Source organism: Daktulosphaira vitifoliae, unplaced genomic scaffold (genome assembly GCF_025091365.1).
Source record: "Daktulosphaira vitifoliae isolate Bord-2020 unplaced genomic scaffold, ASM2509136v1 Scaffold_3, whole genome shotgun sequence".
In the NCBI taxonomy this organism is placed as follows: domain Eukaryota; kingdom Metazoa; phylum Arthropoda; class Insecta; order Hemiptera; family Phylloxeridae; genus Daktulosphaira; species Daktulosphaira vitifoliae.
The window spans coordinates 43,876,190-43,898,851 of record NW_026099574.1 but is presented as its reverse complement, the minus strand read 5'-3'; the positions used below and the strand labels follow the sequence as shown (position 1 = coordinate 43,898,851).

At 25.8% G+C, this 22,662-nt stretch overlaps 2 protein-coding genes across 3 annotated transcripts in view; one reads left to right on the top strand and one right to left on the bottom strand.

Annotated features, from left to right (window-relative positions):
- LOC126903364 (uncharacterized) overlaps positions 1 to 6,440 on the bottom strand; it is a 16,682-nt gene extending 10,242 nt beyond the window's left edge. Inside the window, exons 1-9 of one of the 2 annotated variants that reach the window (XR_007703474.1) lie at positions 6,233 to 6,440; positions 3,387 to 3,531; positions 3,036 to 3,293; positions 2,343 to 2,474; positions 1,528 to 1,693; positions 1,316 to 1,440; positions 1,126 to 1,250; positions 664 to 882; positions 390 to 592 (exon numbers count right to left, since the gene is read on the bottom strand). Coding sequence is in view for 1 of the 2 variants with exons in the window: in XM_050681529.1 (XP_050537486.1) it covers positions 390 to 592; positions 664 to 882; positions 1,126 to 1,250; positions 1,316 to 1,440; positions 1,528 to 1,693; positions 2,343 to 2,474; positions 3,036 to 3,293; positions 3,387 to 3,531; positions 6,233 to 6,358 (1,499 nt within the window). In the remaining variant the exon portion in view is untranslated. The remainder of the gene's footprint in view (positions 1 to 389; positions 593 to 663; positions 883 to 1,125; positions 1,251 to 1,315; positions 1,441 to 1,527; positions 1,694 to 2,342; positions 2,475 to 3,035; positions 3,294 to 3,386; positions 3,532 to 6,232) is intronic. The other variant, XM_050681529.1, reaches the window with a different exon arrangement.
- Positions 6,441 to 6,702: 262 nt separating this feature from the next.
- LOC126903365 (227 kDa spindle- and centromere-associated protein-like) lies at positions 6,703 to 19,044 on the top strand. The gene is made up of 9 exons (XM_050681530.1): positions 6,703 to 7,045; positions 8,523 to 8,719; positions 12,807 to 13,180; positions 13,515 to 13,722; positions 13,851 to 13,989; positions 15,233 to 15,349; positions 15,462 to 15,742; positions 16,605 to 16,675; positions 17,937 to 19,044. The coding sequence occupies exons 2-6, from the start codon at positions 8,599 to 8,601 to the stop codon at positions 15,246 to 15,248; spliced, it is 858 nt and encodes a 285-aa protein (XP_050537487.1). The 5' UTR covers positions 6,703 to 7,045; positions 8,523 to 8,598; the 3' UTR covers positions 15,249 to 15,349; positions 15,462 to 15,742; positions 16,605 to 16,675; positions 17,937 to 19,044.
- The last annotated feature ends 3,618 nt before the right edge of the window (positions 19,045 to 22,662 follow it).

The following is a 22,662-nucleotide window of genomic DNA, read 5'->3' as shown; positions in this document are numbered from 1 at the left end:
AAAAAAAAAAAAACACATCATAGTAAAACCAATACCTTCTCAGCTTCGCATCGAAGCTAAAACGCAACAAAAATGGAATTTAGCCTTGCTCAATTTAATTGCTAATTTAAATACTTAAATTCGTTGATCTATATACCGATATACACGAATCTGGTAAAAATGGTATTCAACTGAACACCATCATAATTAAAAATTTAATAATATTAAAACTTTTAAAATTATTGGAGTCTATTGCATTGTTTTACTATAAAAAAAGTCTTAAAAATATTTAATGATTTATTTTTGCTTTAAATATTTTGCCGAAAAATATCATTTTGTTTTTATTTCAGATGTTACTTAATCTTCTTTCTATAGTATTACTTCTAAAGTATTTAATTTTTTTTACTCACTTATCAAGGAAAAAGTAGAAAGGTGGAATCATATAAAAAGGTAATTTTAATTTTAATCTGTTCTTTAAATCTGTTGCCGTTAATGATAAATGATCATTCAAAGCAATATAGCAAACTAAATATTTATCAGCACCTTCCTCTCCAACAGACAAAACACAAACAGCACTTACTTCAGGTTCATTTAAAATAGTATTTTCAATTGCCTATAAAATATTTAACTATATAGTTCATATAATTATTTTTGGTAATAATTTTTAATAAATAAAAATTTAACCTGTAATTCAATACTATATCCTCTAATTTTTACCATAGAGTCACATCTTCCGCATATTTCTAAACATCCATCAGATCGTAAATAACCCCAGTCACCAGTTTTATACAGCCGTTCTCCAATCTCTATTGGAACTGAAGTTGGTCGTTTAATAAATCTTTGAGAGTTTAATTCTGGTCGATTCAAATACCCTATAGCTAGGTTTGGACCTCCAACATACAGCTTTACAAAAATGTTAAAATAATATTATAAACTAATTTAAAAACATAATGGACAGTAGTAATGTAATCAATACTCAAATTAAAAATACTTTTATTAAAAACCTCTCTTACAATATAAAAAGAGAACATTGATGTGCAGTATAGTTACATAAATAAAAAAATTAGTTTCTTTATAGTTTAGGAACTTTGATCCTGCGTTCCGCTTTAATTTGAGCGCTGAATTTAATCAATTATATCAAAATACCTCTCCAGCTTCGCCGATATTTTTTATTTTATATTCTCTATCCATGACTAAAACGTGAACTCCTAACATAGGTGGACCCACTGGAGCAATAGTACTGTTTTCAATACCAATTTTTTTTGAAACATCTAAATATAAAATAAAAAATTTCTTCAATGAACTGATTATTTATTTTTGAGTAAAATTTATATACCAGCACAAGTAACATCATGACATTCCGATACGCTGTAGAAATTCAATATTTTTATCCAAGGTGCATTTTTTTCCAGTCTATCTCTCAATGACATAGTCAATACTTCCCCGCATAACCAAATTTGTCTGAAAAATAATTTTTTAATAACTTCTTGTTAAAAACTTAATAGAAGAATTGTAATAATTTGAAAAAGCATAGAGTAAATGATTCACTTAAGTGTTTTCAAGCCTCGAGCTACATCTAATCCTTTAAAATCTAAAATGGCTTGGAGAAGAGATGGAGTGAAAAGAACTCTAGTAATTCTGTTTTTTTCAAAAAATTTTAGCAATCTAGGTGGATCATAAATTACATCATCAGGAATAATATACATTGGTAACCCTGCAATAGTAAAAATGTATGCAATGTTTATTACTAATAAGATCGTTAACAAAAACTTTAGTTTACATGCTATAGTTAATATTACCAATAACTATTATGAAATTGTTTTATTATAAGCGCAAATTGGAGGGCTTGAAGGGGCTTGTTCTTCTAATTTTGAAATTAGCCCCTCCAAAAATTTCAGAAAAACTACATATATAATTATACAATATATATAGAGTATTTGTATATAAATTAATTTTAGAAAGGGAGAATTTCGATGTAGTAAGCCCCAACAAATATTTTATTGAAATTGCATCAATGTGTATTATGTATTGTACATAGCAAAAAATGGATGTCAAAAATACATAATCTAAAAATACGTCTAGAGTTATGCAACATTTCGGCGTTAGGGATTTTTGATTCGGTTAAATGCTCGTGAATTGTTTGATTTTTTTATAACGTTTTAGAAATACCTCATAAATTTACAACAAAATGTAGTATAGATTTATAAACTTTAATTTAATTAAATACATGTACAGACTCTCATCATTTTTAACACAACCAAACAGTTTGTATTGGATTTGACGTAAATAGGTCGTGCCATTTTACTCAAAACCGGAAATTTTATATTAAAAATTAATTTATAATAATATATATGAATTTATACCTTTAAGAAGTGGTCTTAGCATCTCCCAAATAAAAAATACATTACATGCTTCTCTGTCATCGTTATCATACGGGTATGCTTTATGTCTCCATGTGAATGAGTACACAGCGCCTCGGTGAGGACACAAAACACCTATTAATATAAAAATACGCCTATATAAGATATTCATAAAATTATTGTAGAAAAATATAAAAATTGTAGTGATTATACCCAAAATAGTTTCATTTACTAATTTAAATTATCTATTAGAATTACGTTAAGTGTAAGAACGTTAAGTTAGTGTGTTAAATCTAATAGTTAAAATAACTGCTAGAGACTTAACCAACAGTCAATAACCGTAAATTTCTGTTAGCATCGTGACTAACTATCACTTATAAAATTATTGAGGATAATTTATATATTTTAACTGGCGTTAGTACCATAGGCGTAATCTAAATTTTTGTGATAAATAAATTAATTTCCCCATCCTAAAAATTTTTTTTTTATTTCGTAAATAATTTTCTACATTTGAGAGTGGCTTCACATCTCTACTTTCTCTAGTTGCATCCATACTACAAATTATCATTAACTATATCATCAATTTTATGTACAATATTGATTATAATTATAAAAAAATAAAGTCGTTGATTCAATTAAAAATTGATCCAAACCAAACAAACCCATTTACGTATTAAGTAAATATAAAATATAGACCTTTTGGTTCTCCAGTAGTACCAGAAGAATATACAACGTATGCTAGATCGTCCAATTGCTTTTTTTCTATTTGCTGTGGTATAGCACTAATACTTTTAATATCATTAAACCAACCACTGTCTAATAGAATTAACTCTTGATCTTTTAATCGATGTTGAAATGTTTTTTTGGTAAGAATTAATTTGGGCATAGAATCGTGTAACACTGACATTAGAAGAGACTCTGGATAAGATATTTCAAGTACCACAAAAGCACTTCCTATAAATGTATATTTTTTTTATGTACTTAAAATTTGTATAAATAAAATTTATATTTAATTTTTAAAAAGGTTAATAAAATAATTTATTATACCAGCTTTGTGAGTTGCAATATAACTTATGGTATACTCTAAACATCTTTCCATCATTATACCAATTACAGTTTTAGAACTAACGCCCATATTCCTTAACTTTATGGCCAGTATATCAGTCATTTCATCTAATTCTTTGAATGTTGTCTATAATAATAAAATATTTGTCATCATACACCAGTGAATTTAAGACATTAAATTAATCAATTTATTTAATCAAGATACAACAAGTATAGCAAAAATACCTAGTTAGTTAGAAGTTTTCAAAACTTAATTAAAAGACTTATTACTTTTTAGTGAAAAAAATCATGAAGACATTATTAACATTTTCTAATCGAACGTATAAAAGAGTACTTTACGAGTCTTTTAACTTATAATTACATGCATAAATAGGCCAATTTTTACTTATTTTTCTTTCAGCAAAAAAATCCTAGATAATAATAATGTCGACTATACTAGCTTCGATGCTAGGCTGAGAAGGTATTTTACTAAGATTTTTTTTTTTTTTTATTTTTTTGTGTCTGTTACAACTATTTTCCAGCTATCACTGAACTGATTTCTCTCAACGATACGTCAAAAGATCATAAATCGTATCTAATCGAAGAAATTACCCTCAAAAATTGAAAAAGTTTATCTTGTTCCCCGTAAATGGGGAAAACCTACAAAAAAATTACAAATTTTAAAACTGCTAATTTTCGAAGTTTTTTCAATTTTTTTACTTAAAACTTCCATACATTTTTTAAAAATAACCAAATCAACATCATTTTTTTTTATAGATGCATGAGGTATTTACCTATCATTTGGTATATTTTTTTTATAAATCTGACCCTTTACCTGCCCACAGGGAATAATTATGATGACAACTCTTTCACAATAAATTAATTTTTTCAACTTAACTTTTGAAAGTGTTCCGCAAATTCTTGAACTTCTCAAAAAAAAAAAACAATTTGCAATGACTTATATTTATGTGCATATGTATGTCTTAATTTAAATACATGCTATTAGTGTGTTGAAATTTTCGATTTTTTATTTTTAGATTTAAGTTAATATGACTTTTTAAAAGATTTATGGATAAATACATATGAAGGAATAATAGTCAAATACATGACCCTCAGAAATTGAAAAAATTTCCCTCGTTCTCCGTAAATAGAGGAAATCTAAAGATTTGCATAGAAGCGATTCTTATGATAGTAATTTTAATCACTATCAGATATCATCTATACTAGTCCCAACTATGGAACGCTCACACTGTGTTGTGACCTCACTGTGATACCGTTTTTTCACTTAAAACTGTCATAAGTTTTTTAAAAATGACCAAATCAATTTAAATTTTATAGATGCATGATGATGTCTTTATCTATCATTTAGTATATTTTTTTTTATAAATCTGACTCTTTTCTTGCCCACAAGGGGGTATTTAAAATGATAATTTTTCACAAAAATTTACTTTTTTAACTTAACTTTTAAAAGTGTTCCGGAAATATGACACTTATATATATATATATTAAATTAAATCTAATGTAATATACTTTATTATGGAAAAAAAATTGTCTTCACAATGAAAATGGCTACCAAATGCTATTTTTGTGTGAAAATTCTCGATTTTATTTTTTACATTTTTAACATTATAATGCTATAACTTATTTAAAAGTGTATGGATCAACATAATTTTTTTATGAGAAATAATATTTACATCCTTTTTTCATTCGTCATACTTAATCTTAATCGGATTATAAATAAGGAAATAGCAGATCATGTAGCTTTTGGAATAATCCACCAATTTTTAAAAATTAAACACTATCTATAGATTTGCAACGAAGCGTTTTTTTGAGAGTGATTTTAATCACTGTCAGATATCATTATACTTGATCCAACTATGCCAAGTCACAACTGTGCTGGGACTTTTATTATATTATATATTCCATACATTGTGTATTATAGAGTGATGGATTTATCATAGGCCACTCCATTACTCGCAAAATAGATCAATATTGAAAAAAAAATTTTTGATACATATAATTATTGATTTATCAGCTAATAATTACTTTTAGAAATCTCCTTAATATATTAAAAAGGTGTTAACTTTATTTTTTTAATGGCAACATATATATTAAACTAGCAAATAATCTAATTAAGAAAATTACTGATCGATAACTTTTAAACCAGTATTACAAAAGTTATTAACAATTTAAAATTATGGTTAGAGGTGAGGGAGTGGATGCTGCTATTTTTATCACTAGTAATTTCCCGGGTGTACTGTTCATCCCGCTTAGGTATACAAATGAGATCCAAAACACTGGTTCAAAAGTTGTTATAACAAATCATTTTCTTAATTATAATATTTTCTATTTTATAAGATAGTTAATTATTTATGCTTTCATATGAAAATATAAAGTCGACACCCGTATATGACTAAGGGTATCACATATTTTATATTTTTATAAACATAAAAAATATTTCATAACAGTTAAATGGAGAATAAAAATTCAGAACAAAATTATTATTTTTAAAAGAATTCAAGTGGTTAGCGTTAAAATAATTATTCTGTCTGTAGAATGCTCAGTAAATCAGAGAATAGATTTCTATTGTTCTCATTGTTTGTAAAAATTGACCTGTAGTATTAAAAAAATCACCTGTATTTGTTTAATACGATTCCAATTAATAAATTATATTAGACTAAGTTTAATTACTTTAAACTTTTATTTAATTAGTATCAAAATACAAAGTGATATTGTTCAATAATTAATTAACAAAGTGAAATTTTTACTAGTCATTAAATAATTATTATCAATACTAACTGTTGTACATTATATTCGCTAATTATTTTAATAATAATAATAATTCTTACTATAGAACCATCGATGTTAACAACAGCTGTAGCATGAGGTGTAGCTTCAGCTTGTTTTTTGAAAATTTCATCGAGACACCCCAATTCTTCATAATTGTACATATCAACTTCAAAAAATTGTGTCATTTTATAATAGTTTTGCTTAAATTGTTTAACATAAACACTTTAACACTAGAAATTAAACTCATATATGTGATTTAAAATTGGTAATATTCTTTTATACTTCCGAAAAACTGGCCATAAATTGAACTGATTATCTTTAACCAATAATGAACGAATTATTACATATTCTCATATTTTAATGGTATGGCGTGATGGACGATAATACTAATATAATTTATATGATTATGTAATGCTACCTTAAATTAACTTTAAGTTCATTTAAATAAATTTTAGTGTGGAAATTTAATACAGTTTCATACAATCATAGATAAACATTTTTTTGTTATTTATTTATTTAAAATTGTATTAATACGATTGTCTAAAAATTATTTTATTTCTCCGTTAACAAAACATTTTTATTAAATTTCTTTTTATTTAAGTTAGATGAATTAAAAAATTATTTTTTGAAATGTCGTTTAAAACATTAAAAGTGGCATACGTCACTTCTAATGATAACTACATAGCTAGTAATTTAACTTGAAGAAGTGTCTAAGAACTTTTTTTTTTGTTTATAATTTATTTTTAGTAGCACCAAAATCATACGTTGTTTATAAAGATAATGAATCAATGAGGCGCTGTGATCACTTTAGCGCCTTGGGCTTTACCCCTGAAAACCAGCGTACCTAGGTTTTTTCTTTTATTTTTTAGCAGGTAAGAAACACTTCATTTAATGAAAAAAAGAATTAAGAAAAAATTTAATGCCACAGGCGTGAAAGATCCAAGTATTACCGTCTCAGGAACCGTACGTCGCATTTGTCACTTAATAAAACTGGAAATTTAGCTAGTTCAAACTTTAAAGTTATTTTTCTCGACTTCAAAGAAACAAAAAAATTTAAATATGTTTAACTTTTTATTCTATGTCAATTAGATTGATATAATATTTATGAAAATCAGTGTAATCTCCTTATAATAAAATGAAATACAAAACCAGGAGTTTTAACACAAAAATATCATATTTTTAATACGCTAGCTATTTTCACCATGAAGACAAAATAAAGTCCGAATTTTATTTTAATTTTAAAGTATATTACATAAGCTTTAATTTAAGATATATAAAAGTGTCAGTATTTCTGGAACACTTTCAAAAATTAAGTTGAAAAAGTTCTACTTTCTATATGTACTTTCTATTTTAAAGATTTGAACCCCCCCTGTATTAAGGAAACTGATCCGATTTAAAAAAAAATATGTCAAATTAAAAAAGTATATAATTACTATTTCTCATAAAAAAATTGTATTGATCCATACATTTTTCAAAAAGTTATAGCGTTATAAACTTCAAAATATGAAAAAGAATTTTTTTACAAAAATCTTTTTTTTTTTATAATTTTGATGACTGTTATCATCATGAAAACAAAATAAAGTCCGAATTTTTTNAATACGGTAGTCATTTTTACCATGAAGACAAATCCAGAGGTCAAATTTTTTTTTTTAAATTAAAGTATATTATATAAGCTTTAATTTAAGATATATATAAAAGTGTCAGTATTTCCGGAATACTTTCAAAAATTAAATTGAAAATATCTTAGTAACAATACGCATGTTTAAAGTTTTAAACCCCCTTGTACAAAGGGGTATGATCCGATTTACAAAAAGAGTGTCAGATAAAAGGGGTATAGAATAATTATTTATAAAAAAATAATAATACTGATCCATACATTTTTCCAAAGGGTACTTAACTGATTGTAAAAGTATTTTTAGATACGCTTATAAAAATGTTAGTTTTTTATCGTTTCCAGCAGATGGAGTTTTTAATTGAAATTAAAATAATATCGCACTTAAACAAAGCTTAATATGATTAATATTATAACTCAAATTATCTATTTCTAATGATTACTTAAATCAAGTGATATTTTACAACTTCAAATGACATTTTTTGTATGTTAGTAGCTAATAATTAAATTTTAGTTTAATAATTTAAATGGTTATCAAAATTAAGGAAATCATATTTTATTTTATTTTGTAATGATAAATAAATTGTATATAATGAATAGAGGTCTTTTGTGTTCTATGTTTGAAGATCTTTTCATTTAATGAAATTATTTAAATGTCTTAAAATCATATAATTAGTAAAATATTAGTTGCCATGTGATATTCAGTATTATTACACAAATATATATATATATATTAGTTTGTTGTTAAATTTTCGTGAAGAAAACTATTTTTGTGCTTATACTTTAATACTGAAAACCACAATAAAGTTGAAAATGTATTTTGATACGTTGAAGATAAAAAAGTTTTTTCGTCGAAGTCTAAGAGTATTCAAATGCTGCGTTTCAAAAAAAAAGAAGAATAATAAAGATGGTATCCTTTCTCAATCTAGCTCAGGTAATTTTTAATGAAATTTAGCTTAAAACAATTGTCAACGAAAATTCTCTCAGTATCCAGCATTTTAAGAGCACAGAGAATTAATACACTCGATTATTTTAACATGTTGTATTATGTTATTTAACTATGACAAAAATTATGTTAAATCGCTCTCCCTTATTTTATTTTATTAATTTATATAATATTAAACTGATATCAATATTGTCAAATGCTTTATCTAGGTTTAAATAGATAATTGCGTATATTTTATTTTTATAATTAGAACTATAAATATATTGTATCACACTCGCAACGAAATGATCTGTAGCTTTTTGGGTACCAAGTTGATATTAACGTATAAGTCTTAATGCTACTACGTGTCAGGTAAAACTTAAATTTTAGTACCACTAACTCGAGGGATTATCAATAAGTAACATCATTACTTGAATCATCTAATTGAGTTATTGGCCACTTGAATATAGCCAACAGAAAGCTGCACACCATTTCGAAACACCGCAATGGATTAATCTTTATGAATTCCTGTTATTGGATTTTGATATTTATTAGAAATTTCAACCCAAACATACATATCAGTTATGAAGACTCATTGTGTTAACAAAATGATATATACATATATTATTTGTGAATGTTGAATGATTTTAAGCAGGTAGTAAAATTAGCAATTTTTATTTTATTCATCGATCCAATCGTAAATATAGTTCGATAGTACAAAATAGTGTACACTCAATTTTCAAATTTCAGATGACTCCCATTCATTTTCTAAGAATTACAATTGCCCAAATAAAAGTAAAAATTTTATGATATTCAATAATATGTACTTTTAGAGATTTAACATTTCTTGAGATTTAATTTTTTGAATTATTCAATTTCATCAGTAAAAAATTAAAAAATAAATGATCACCTAATTAATTAACTTTAAATCACTTACACATAATTTACATATTATGTTCTAGACTAAAATGTTATTTATAGCTGGAAATTTATTAGTATATGTTTCATATACTATAAATTATACAAGATTAAATGATTATTATAAATGTGAATATTAATAATTTATAATGGTTAATATTAACAATATTGGTGGTCTACATTAAATTTTAATTTTACATCATATTAACTAATTGCCAATTAATTATTTAAATTTTTTTTTAATTTAGCCTTATACTTTATTAATTAAAAAGTGTCTAAAAAAATTAATACTAATTACAATATTGCTTTAAGTATATACAACAATATCAGAATTGCTAAAAATAAATTAATAATTGATTTATCAAGAAACAAATGTAACTAAAAGTAACACAAAATTATTTTTAATAGGTACTGCATTTATTTTGCAATTAATTTAGTGGGTTATAAGTTACAAAGTATAAGGAATGTATATAAAATATACGCCATGATTGTTAAATTGAAATAAGTATATCACTTAAATAAATTAATGGTTAATATTATTTTTTTCGTTCAAATAAAGAAACCTCTTTACCTTCATTTACTAACCTTGATAAAACTTTTGCTTTAACTAATACAGATAAAGTATACAAAAATCTGTTTTAAATATTCAAATCTTATTCTGATACTATACTGCACCTCTGTACTCTAGTACATAAGTCAAGATTTTGATTGTGTATAAAGGCATAATATACAAACTAAAAAAAATTCTTTCTCCATCATTTTATATTTTAAAATTGAAGAAATCAATTTAAGCGTTCTCTAAGTAAAAATCTAATCACAACAAATCGGTACAAACATCTTTTACTTCACGTCACATAACTTATCCTAGAGTCACTTTAAATATTACTCTTTTTCCCTCTTCTGATACAGTGAAATATTTAGGTTCAACCCTCGACAAACGATTAACATGAATACCATATTCATCAAACAAGACTCCTTTTAAATTTATTACTTTGCTTGCTACGAAGTTATTAATTCATTCATTTATTAATAAATAATCAACTAACCTGAAAACTAAAACCTTATTATATAAATCACTCATAAAACCAATATGGACATATGGGCTCTAATTATGGGGTACTACAAAGAAATCTTATACTAACAATTGCGCTAAGAAAACTTTCCAACGCCACCCTTATATATCGAACTATAATTTACATAGACTTCTATATGGAGACTGTTACAGGAGGAGACTGTTCAATTTTATAAACGTTTTCATAATAGATTACAAAATCAATCAATTAGTCTTATCATAAACTGTATAATAACATTATATTATGACGTCTAAAGAGAGAGTGACTTACTTGGTAAAATAACCAAAATTTTATATTATCAAATTTAACTGTCACAAATGAGTAGCTTCTATCTTAAATGTATCATGTTTTTTGTATTATATCAAAACATATATTATTGTGGTCTAAATTGTACAAATTATCTATTTTCTCAAAAAAAAAAAATTTCAAATAAATGAGTGATTCATTAAATTATGATAACTGTATATTTGAGGCAGTATAATTAATATAGAAAATATATATTATACTAGTAATTAGTAATTAGAAGTTGTTTTTATATATTTTTGTGAGTCAACGAGGCGGTTGTATATATCGTCAATCAACAAACTAAAATAGTATAAGAAATCGGAGTCTAAAAATCAGTTGANACTAAAATAGTATAAGAAATCGGAGTCTAAAAATCAGTTGACCGACATCAGACATTGCAAACGTTTATACAAATGGAATATTTCAAGCCGAAATTCACTGAGATGTCTTAAGGGTACAAGTCTATTTTGGTCCCATTAGCAGCCGTAAAAAGGAAGTCAGACGTACTTTACGTGCTGTCCACTAAGTTAGTGGTCAACAAGGTGCCGTAAATTAAATACATCAAACCCAACCAATATACGTTTATACTTTTATAGAGAAGTTACATTTATAGTTTTATAACATAAAAAGGAGAATTCGATGAAACCCAAGATTTGTAACAACACATGTCATAACAACCCTATTCGTTGATATTTCGATGCTGATAATAAGAAGTGTTCATTTATTTTATTTTCAAAAATTAGGTGAAACTGGCTTATAGAAATTTACCATAATCAATTTTATCATGTTTTAGTATATGCATTTATATGTTAATATCAGCCTCTAATTATAAATTTACACTGGTACTAAATATACCCGCCGCGTTACACGCCAACTTTATTAAAATGCTTGTTAATGCTTAAAATAAGTGATAACACGACGGTTCAATACAATGATATATAGATATATTATGTATATATGTAGATATATTAACATTATAAAATATGGCTATTTTAAATTATTATAATAATAATAAAGGCCACATAAGTATAGGAATAGTTTCCATGAAGAAGTGAAGAGAGGTCCGATGGTTCTCGTCATAAGACGTAGTGCAACCTGTGGTATGAGAGAGGGTAGCTGTGTTACAGCTATCAAGTGGTACAACTGAAGTCATGATGTGACCAAGTTAAATATTTATCGGCACATTAATAATTCTTGTAAATAAAATGCTAAAAACTGTTCATTTAAAATATTGAAAAAAATTAAAACTAAACAAACATTTTTTAGAGTTGATAGATAAATCTGTTTCTCCTGTACATTAAGGTAGTTCAAAAATTAGAAATGAACCCCCAAATTTTTTTTTTAAGTTCCATGAAAAAATAATTGTCTGAAAATTCGAACCTTCTAACTCAACCTCTTCCCGTACCGCATTGGAGAATACATGAATTATTAAAAAAAAAATGATGACAAAATGATTATTGTATTAAAAGTTGTAAGAGTTAGTTAAGTCTGTAACAACATTGTATCTATATTCACAAAAAATTATATATAATAATATATGTATATATTACTTGTAAATAATATGTACTATTATTATACATGTTGAATTATTTATTGAGTACCACAATGACTTCCTTGATGTCACTTTTGCGTTAATTGCTGTTCGATAGAATAAAATTTTTACTGAAATACCTAAAAAAGTTAAAGTTAACAATATAAAATTTTCAATATAAAAAAGAATTCCAGCTGTCTTGGAATGTTTTGATTTCATTGCAGTACTTTATATAGGTGTGATTATTCAACTTTTAATTTATTAATTAACTTCATATCATATTTTGTAGGTAATACAATTGATTTACTACCAAATTCGAATCAGATAATTCTCAAATTAACAAAAAAAATTGAAGAGTTGGACTACATAAATTCAAAACTTGAAATTAAAACTGATATTAAATTAAAACAACAATTGAGAGAAATAGTTAAACTCAGTAAGGTAGTGCAAATGTTAACAAATAATTTGAGTGAAGAAAAAATTGTATCTTCAAATCTCGAAAAAGAAATAATAGGGTTAAAATTGGAAATAAGTACACATGTTAAATGCAATGAAGAACTACAAAGACATATTAAAGAAAATGAAATTGAAAAAAAAGAAAACGGAAAAATAATTGATAGTTATCAAAGAAAGTTGGATGATTTGAAAAGCTTAAATGATCAGGTAAATATATAATTATTAAACCTTTTCTTTGATAATATTTAAAATTTATGTTGGGTATTATAGTTATAAATTCTATAAAATATTTATATACCGTTAAAGTCATTATTATATTAATTAATGTAACTAAAATTTGATTTTGGGACTTAAACAAAAAAAATCCTATAAATTGTAACTAAAAATGCAATTTTGAAAGTATATTATAATACGCAGTTAAGATTTTTACTTGAAAACCAGTTTAATCATTTGAATTATTATTTAATATTCAATAATGCCATTTCATAAGTACAACAAAATATAAAATAAAAATAAAAATACTAATTGGTTTTTTTTTTAGATAATTCTTGAAAATGAAGAACTCGAAAAAGTCAATTCAACATTAGAAAATAATTATATATTACAAAAAACTGAAGAAAACTTGATTATACTCAAATTAACAAAAAAGATTGTAGAGTTAGAATCATTAAATTCAAAAAATGATATTGAATTAAAACTTAAATCGAATGAAATCGAAAAACTAATTAAGAAGGCTCAAGAATTTGATGGTTAGTATCACTAGTTATTCAATCATTAATCATAATATTTAAATATTACTTTTAATTTTTTTTTTTTTTTTTTTAGTTTTGTATTTGGTTTTTTTTAATAAATTAAAGTGTATTAAATTTTATTTTAGACTTCAAAAAAAATAAGAAACTTTTAGTAAATAATGATATGGCTAATATTAAAGATTTGCAAGAAAAGTTAAATATTCAAAGTAAAATAATTAGTGATTTGGAAAACAAATACGAAAGATATAAGATGTATATAAATTGGTAAGTTTAACTCTTAAAATGGTATTTATTAACAGTTGATCTAGTTTTAGCATAGTCGTTAATTACCATATATATTAATAGTATTAATAAGTATTTAGAGAAACATTTTGCAAGGGCCATTGTACATTTTCATAAAGCATGAGGCCTTTAAGCTTCGATGCGAAGCTGAGCGGTATTGGTTTTACTATATGTTTTTTTTTTTTTGTGTGTCTATTACCACTTTTTCTCAGCTTTCACCGAACTGATTTCTTTCAACGATACGTCAAAAGATCACGAATCGTATCTAATCTAAGACATTACCCTCGAAAATTGAAAAAAAATCCCTCGTTCCCCGTAAATGGGAGAAATCTCTAAAAAATACCTTTCATTTGGTATATTTTTTTTTATATGTGACCCTTTACTTGCCCACAGGAGGGGATTTAAAATGACAACTTTTTCACAAAAATTAATTTTTTCAACTTAATTTTTGAAAATGTTCCGGAAGGTCTGACCCTTTTATATATATCTTAAATTAAAGCTAATGTAATATACTTTATCATGAAAAAAAAAATTCCGGACTTTATTTTGTCTTCACGGTGAAAATGGCTACCGAATGCTATTTTTGTGTGAAAATTCTCGATTTTATTTTTTACATTTTTAACATTATAATGCTATAACTTATTTAAAAGTGTATGGATCAACATAATTTTTTTATGAGAAATAATATTTACATCCTTTTCTCATTCGTCATACTTAATCTTATTCAGGTTATAAATAAAGAAATAGCAGATCATGTAGCTTTTGGAATAATCCACCAATTTTTTTAAATTAAACACTATCTATAGATTTGCATCGAAGCGTTTTTTTGAGAGTGATTTTAATCACTGTCAGATATCATTATACTTGATCCAACTATACCACGTCACTACTGTGCCGCGACCTCCTTGTTCTGGTATGATGATATTTTTTGTTACTGTTGTGGTTTGAGAATTGCTTCGATGTTTTCCATATAATTACCTTTAGTTATGATATTTTTTATCTCTCCCTTTGATCAAATAGGTTGATTTATAAGAATATCTTTTGATTTTAAAATGCACAATTTTAACAGATTCTCATCAATGATTTTAGTAAGGGATTATGCTAATTAATATTATAATATGTATATATATAACATCATCTTTATTTTTACCAACTATGCGCGTCTCCACTGTATTGGTTTTTATTGAATTTGAACTTGTATTTAATAAATAAAATATTTTTCCAGTATCTTGAAAATATAAAGAAATCATTACAATCTAAATTTATGTTAAGACTTAATTATGCTAAGAATTCAAATTTATAATTTTAATAGAGATCTTTTAAACATGAAGAAATTATATAGGTATGAGCATTTATACATTTAATTATAGCAATAATAATAAAGTAATAATACTTTTTTAATAATACTTTTGTTTATTTAACACTTTCGTCATCATTTTTTTATTGTTTTATAGAAATAATCTAATAAAATGGGATTTCACCATGAATTATATAAGAAATATTCTTTACAATTAAATTATGGGAAACTATCCAATGGTAATTAATTATCTACTAAGATGTATAAAATGGTTTGGACTAATAAGTTTAAGTCATCAAAAAATCAGGAAAATTTTATTGTATTCAAATAAATCTATTTGAATATTTTATTCAACTAATATATACTAGCTATTATTGTCATGTTCAATAAAGAACAATTAAAATCAGTTCTCAAAAAAAAAGAACAAAAAGTATCTCGGTGAGTATTTTAAATATACTTTACAAATTCTATTTATTTTTTATTTCATTGAATTGAAAATATTACTCTTAAAATTAAAAAAATTCCCTCTTTCATGTGAATTGAGGAAATAACCGAAAAACTATAATTATAACTAATAATTTTTAAAATTGGTGAAAATTTGACATTTTTTTTAAAAATGTTCTACTTAAAATTTAATTTTGAAAAGTTAACAAGTCCAATTTTTTTTATATATAAATACTAAGTGGTACTTAATTATCTAATATTGAAATAACTATCTTTTATTTACTTGGAATATTTAAAAAATCTGACACCTTTTCCCAAGGTCAAGTAGAGAGACAAAATCAAACGATAATAGACATGATTTCGCATTACGTTTAGGATAATAATAAGTGAGCAGACTATTTACCGTACGTTNGATAATAATAAGTGGGCAGACTATTTACCGTACGTTGTAAATGCTTATAATACTTTTATACACATTCGGTTACAATTTATATACCGTTTTATTTACTTCACAGCTATAATCCTAAAAGCATGTTTGATATCGCTCTAATTAAACCTTCCGATGGGATCGTGATCAATGAAATTAATAAAATCAAACATATTAGAAAAACATTACCCTAAATATTAGAGAAACAATCCGAACAGACTAAACAAAATCTTTTATCTTCGAATGATTTTCAATTGTTTAAAGCGGGAAACAAAGTATTAGTCAAAAGTCCGTAAAGGGTACTAACTTTTTAGATAGCTATGATAGCCCTTATGTTATTTTAAAGAAAAAAAGGTTCAGAAAACATAAGAATTATAAGGTGCATAACAATCATTGTTGATATTATTACTTTTTTTTTTTAAATTATAGGCAGGGACAGCATGACAACGGCCCCGAAAATCGGTTTTATTGCGACAACGGTTCTCTTTGCTTCTTAATACGTAAGGAATATCATTATTTGTANGCTTCTTAATACGTAAGGAATATCATTATATTGTACTGTTTCAACTCTTAAAAATTCTTAAAAATGTAATTATTGTTTAATTTGGTGCTAAAGTGTTCGAATTTATTTAATCCAAGAAGGATTAAGGGTACATGCTATATTAAAGTACACTAATTATATTTAATATACTTACCTACTATTGATAATTATCAGACTCTTTAAAAAGATTTGTTATTGCAATTGACAATANTTAAGGGTACATGCTATATTAAAGTACACTAATTATATTTAATATACTTACCTACTATTGATAATTATCAGACTCTTTAAAAAAAATTGTTATTGCAATNCTTCACCACAGTGGCGACTGTATAGAATATTCAATAAATCCGATTAATTCCTAAGAGTTACATTAAAAATATCTAGACACTCTTCGATTTTAAAATTACTCCTCTGTCGGAGTTCATTCGACGGGTCATTTTAATCAATATTTCTATCGAAGACTTCTCCGCTGTCACAGTACCTCTGTATTTTGAATTACGGGCTGTATTCCAATCATTTCCCCTGTAAAATATAATTTTATAAATATCAATATATTTTGAGTAAAATTAATTATTACATACTTACTCGTGTGTAACTATTTACTTCACTATTTCCAAACTTGATTTCCCTTGTTTATCTTTACGTCAGATAATCAAGTAGTCGAATAACTAGGTCAATGATTAACCTCTATAGTGCAAAAGTTGCACTATAGAAAATAGTTGCACTATAAAATGCCTGGTTTCCATTTTTGCTATCTCGCCATTTTTCATAGCCAGTCGTTGCCACCGCCATGTCACAGCCACCGTCAATATCACGACTGTTACCACGACTTTTGTTATTATATTTTGAGCCACAGTCCCTTTTTTATAGAACATCTGAACCACGACTTTAACATCTTCGTTTAATTTCGTATATAGCGACTTGATCACCGAGACATCAAATTATCACGATTCGTACATATTTATGTTCTATCCGCTCTTTATTGTCGACCATTGGGTGAGTAGTAATTTCTAGCTAGAAAATTAAGTCATAATTACTATTACTATTGATACATATAGTATTGCTATATTATTATTTTAGGGCCCCAGCCACATTACAGCATTGTCTGTTTATTTATTATATATTATTATTATATTATGCAAGTCCTTAAATATTCAATTCTACAAGCACATTTTATCACCAATTTATTAATTAATGGTAAACTTGAGTTGTTGCAGCAATAGAGCAAGATCAATAAAAACAACTGTTATTACGGCTACTGTTAGATTAAGATAAACCATAAATAATTTGAAACGTCCCGCAATAGGCGCAAGACAGCCAACTAAAGATGCCCTAAATGTATGTTTTTCATTATAAATTACTGGACACTGAATTTTATGAGATGGTCACTGTGTGTTTTTACTTTAATTCAATGTATACATATAATAATTCTTCTAGCATGCATGTTTAACTTAAATTAAGGCACCTATTGTAAATGTATGCAAGTTTTTTACAACGTTTTGGCTACATACATTAGGATAACTTAACTATTTTTAATTGTAAAATACTAAATATTATATTATTTCTTTAAAAAAAAAACTAACATTTTGAACGCATGCATTGCTTACAACTGTATTCGTGCTCTTCTAAACCCTTTTATGTCTTATAATAAACATTAACATTCTGAACAGACCTTGAGAACATAGTGGATGTTTATTTGAGGCCCCGAGACTATTCTAGAAGTCGACGACAGGGCCGGGCTTCTCATAGGAACCGCTTGATACCCGACGATTGAGAGCCCACGTGATGGAAGCTCCTCCAAAGCTCAAAAGCTTACGAACTTAGGAGTGTGGACATCGACGATCCAGAGGTTCTTACTAAGATGTTAATGTCTTTCCAAATAACTTTATTTCAGATTAAATTTTTTTTTATTATCCCAAATTATTTTATTTTGTTAAGGTCTGAGGTCAGCCCTAAAATATAGTGGGAGCACCTGATACGATCACATATATGTGATCATATCACATATTATTATTGTAACGCCGACTTAGTTTATATTGTTGACACAGTGACACACATATGTCTACAGGAGGGCAGACTGCACACATAAACACTTTTGGAATTCACGACCAATGTGCCATAATAATATATCCCTAACGACAGTTGACTTTTTACCATAATGGCAACCATTACTCTTGTCTTATACTTTACTTAAATTACCTATCACGTAAATAGTGTGCGTGTCGCCGTCAGCTCCCTGTAGGATTATTATCATCTCTAGGTGTCCAGCAGGTTGTATTATTTATTTAATATTTTTTTACTTAATAAATATTTATATCGTTGTTATCCAAGAGTGTTTTATGTATATATATATTGTAGTGCAACCCTTGGTAGTTCCTCTAAGGGAATATAAATTAAATAGGAAACCTCAGTACCTAAAGTAGATATAGCCTACCCAGCTATCCCCCGTTGGTCCCTTAGAATACTGTTGAAGGGCATTTAGGCTCAACCCCTAAATAGCGATGCAACAATACAGACCTATAGATTACTATTATTTTTCTCCAAAGTTTTGGAGAGGCTTATACTAAAACCTTTATTCCCGTCTATTGTAAAGAACAATATCCACAATTTGGTTTTCGTTCCTCCCACAACACCATCTATCAAACTCATAGAGTTATCAAAGCCATTTCCTTTTTTTTGGGCAATAATTATACTATACCAGTGAATTTCTAAACATAAGTCAAGTCTTTAATAGAGTACAAAAGACATACTATACAAACTAAATAAAATTCTTTCTTTGTAATTTTGTAATTTATTAAAATATTATTTAACTGATCACTATTTCCAATTATTATTTGGCTCAGTAACTTCCAAAATTGAAAAAATCAATGCGAACGTTCTCCAAGGAGAAATTTAATCTCCTAGGCCGTTTAGTATTTTTCCATCAGTTCAACTCACTGCACTACACACAAAAATAGCTTACTATGCTGATGATAAAACTATTAACTAAATATATGAAAACTCAGATATTGCCTCTTCTAACTTGCAAAGCTACTTTAACCACATGACCGAATGATATAATAAATGGCTTAAAAATCTAATGAAAACAAATCGTTACACACAACTTTTATTTAACGTCACTTCATCTGTCCTAGAGTCACTTTAAATATTACTCTCATTCCCTCTTCTGATATAATGAAATATTTAGGTTCAACCCTCGACAAACGGATTAAAATGGTTACCATATTCGTAGTACAAGTCTTCTTTTAAATTATTTATTACTAAATAAACAACTAACCTGAAAACTAAAACCTTATTATATAAATCACTAATAAAACCATTATGCACGTATGGGCTCCAATTAAGACGTACTGTAAAGAAATCTTTTACTAACAAAATTAAACAATTTCAGAACATTGCTCTTAGAAAAATTTCCTCGTCTCCCTTATATATCGAACTATAATTTACATATAGATTTCTATATGTAGACTGTTACACGAGGAGACTGTTCAATTTTATAAACTTTTCATGATGGATTACAAAATCAATCAAATATTCTTCTCAAAAACTGTGTAATAACATTATACCAGGTAATCTTAGACGACGTTTAAAAAGACAGTGTCTTATTGGTAGAATAGCCAAAATGTTATATTACCAAATTTAAATGTCACCAATGAGTGGCTTCTATCTTAAATGTATCATGTTTCTGTATTATATCAATACATATATTTATTGTGCTCTAAATTGTACAAATTATATATTTTCTCAGAAAAAAAATTTTCAAATAAATGTGTGGTTCATTAAATTATGATGACTGTAAGTTTGAGGATTTTTTATTAAATTTACAAAATAGTTCGTAAATTAATTCTATTATGAAATTTAACTATGTTAATGTAAAAATACTAAATAATAAATAACTTTTTAATAATTCAAGTTTATACCAGTATCATAATTAATTATTATAATAACAAAAATTAAGTATATTATTTTTCATATCAAAATAAATCGTAAAATCGTGTTATAATTTTTCTACGTTGAAATAGTTGAATCGTTTAATATATAGCACCCGTATATCATGAATGTAAGTAAACTCTTAATTGATAAGTAATTGGTATCAACAAATTGGTGATTTGATACTTGAGATTTGAATTGATCATTTTTTGAAAAACTAAACTGTTAATAACTACAATATTGTCTCAGATNTTAATAAGATATTTTTTTACTAAAATTTTTCTTAAATTCTACTCTACAAAATAGCTATCTTAGATTTTTTTTTTACATTTTATTTAAAATTTAAAAATAATTAATATTTTTAATAAAATGTAAAAAAATTAATTATTGAGATATAGCTATAGACCTAACGTATAACTATTATTTAAAAAAAAAATCAGCTAAAAATATTAACTGGATCAAAAGTTATTTAAGTTGTCAGTGAGTGGTGGGCCACCCTGTATATCTTAAATTAAAGCTTATGTAATATACTTTATTTTGAAAAAAAAAAAATTTGACCTCTAGATTTGTCTTCATGGTAAAAATGACTACCGTATTCAAAAATTTGCTATTTTTGTGTTAAAATTCTGGGTTTTGTATTTTATTTTATTTTAAAATACCTGACAAGGGGAATACAGATTTTCATAAATATTATATAAATTAAAATTAATATAGCATAGAAAGTTAAACTTATTTAAATTTGTTTGCTTCTTTTAAGTCGAGAAAAATAACTTTGAAATTTGAACTAGCTTAAATAGCTAATTTTTTCAACAGGCGGTAGCAACGTACAGTTGCCGAGTTGGTAAAACTTACGTTTTACACGCTTGGAGTACGAGGTTCTAACCCGCGTATAGCAATGAATTTTTTGCATTTTTTCTTAATTCTTTTTAAGTTAGTATAAATTTTTAACTCGTTTGTTTTTTATCTCATTTAGATTCAATAAATTCAATAAAGATCAAGGATCCCATCACATTAGTCGCCCCTTGCAAGAAGAAATTTCTTATTCGTATTAAAATTATTTTACTATATTTTAAGTTTTAGCTTCGATGCAAAGCCGAGAAGATGTTTTTTTGTGAATATCATTTATTTTCTCTGCTCTAACTTGACCTACTTTTTTCAACGATACGTCAAATGACTACAATTCGTATCTAGTTGAAGATATTACTCTCAAAAATTGAAAAAAAATTTTNGATACGTCAAATTACTACAATTCGTATCTAGTTGAAGATATTACCCTCAAAAATTGAAAAAAAATTTTAATTTATCAATTAAACAGTTAGTTATTCCATGTTCTCCATAAAGACAATTAAAATCATTCATTTTTAATGTTTTCAAAGTATTTATTGACGAATTAAGTTTGAAATGATAGGTTTCAACTACAAAATTTAATCATTTTACTTTGTAATTTAATATTTTTTTTACTCTATTTGTGTGTGCTACTATTAGACTATAATATTACAAATTTTTTTGTAAATGTTGCTATATAAATCATTTCTAAAAAAAATAATTGTTTTTTCTCCTGAATTAGCAATTGATTTTTACAAATATAATCNGATTGTTTTTTCTCCTGAATTAACAATTGATTTTTACAAATATAATCAAATTTTATAATACACTCAATTGAGTAAATCTTTTTAACAACTTTGTTTTGATTGGTTCATTTAGTTAAAGTAAATCATTAAAATTAATTAAGTTCTCAATATTTAAATTGTAGAATCTTTTCAAACGACAAAAGTTATTCCTAGGAAATTATTACTATTACTTCTATTTAAGTTATCTATTACCATAAAAATGCAAAAAAATATTGAGCTTTTCTGATAAATTTACAATAAATAGTAATTATAAAACTTTCTGACTGCATATTGATCTTAACGATACAATTTTTTTAATTGTCATAAAATTTTCTATTTAATTATGTCAATGTCAAACTTACCAATTGAGCTAAAAGTTATGGTAAAATAAATTTTTTTTTTT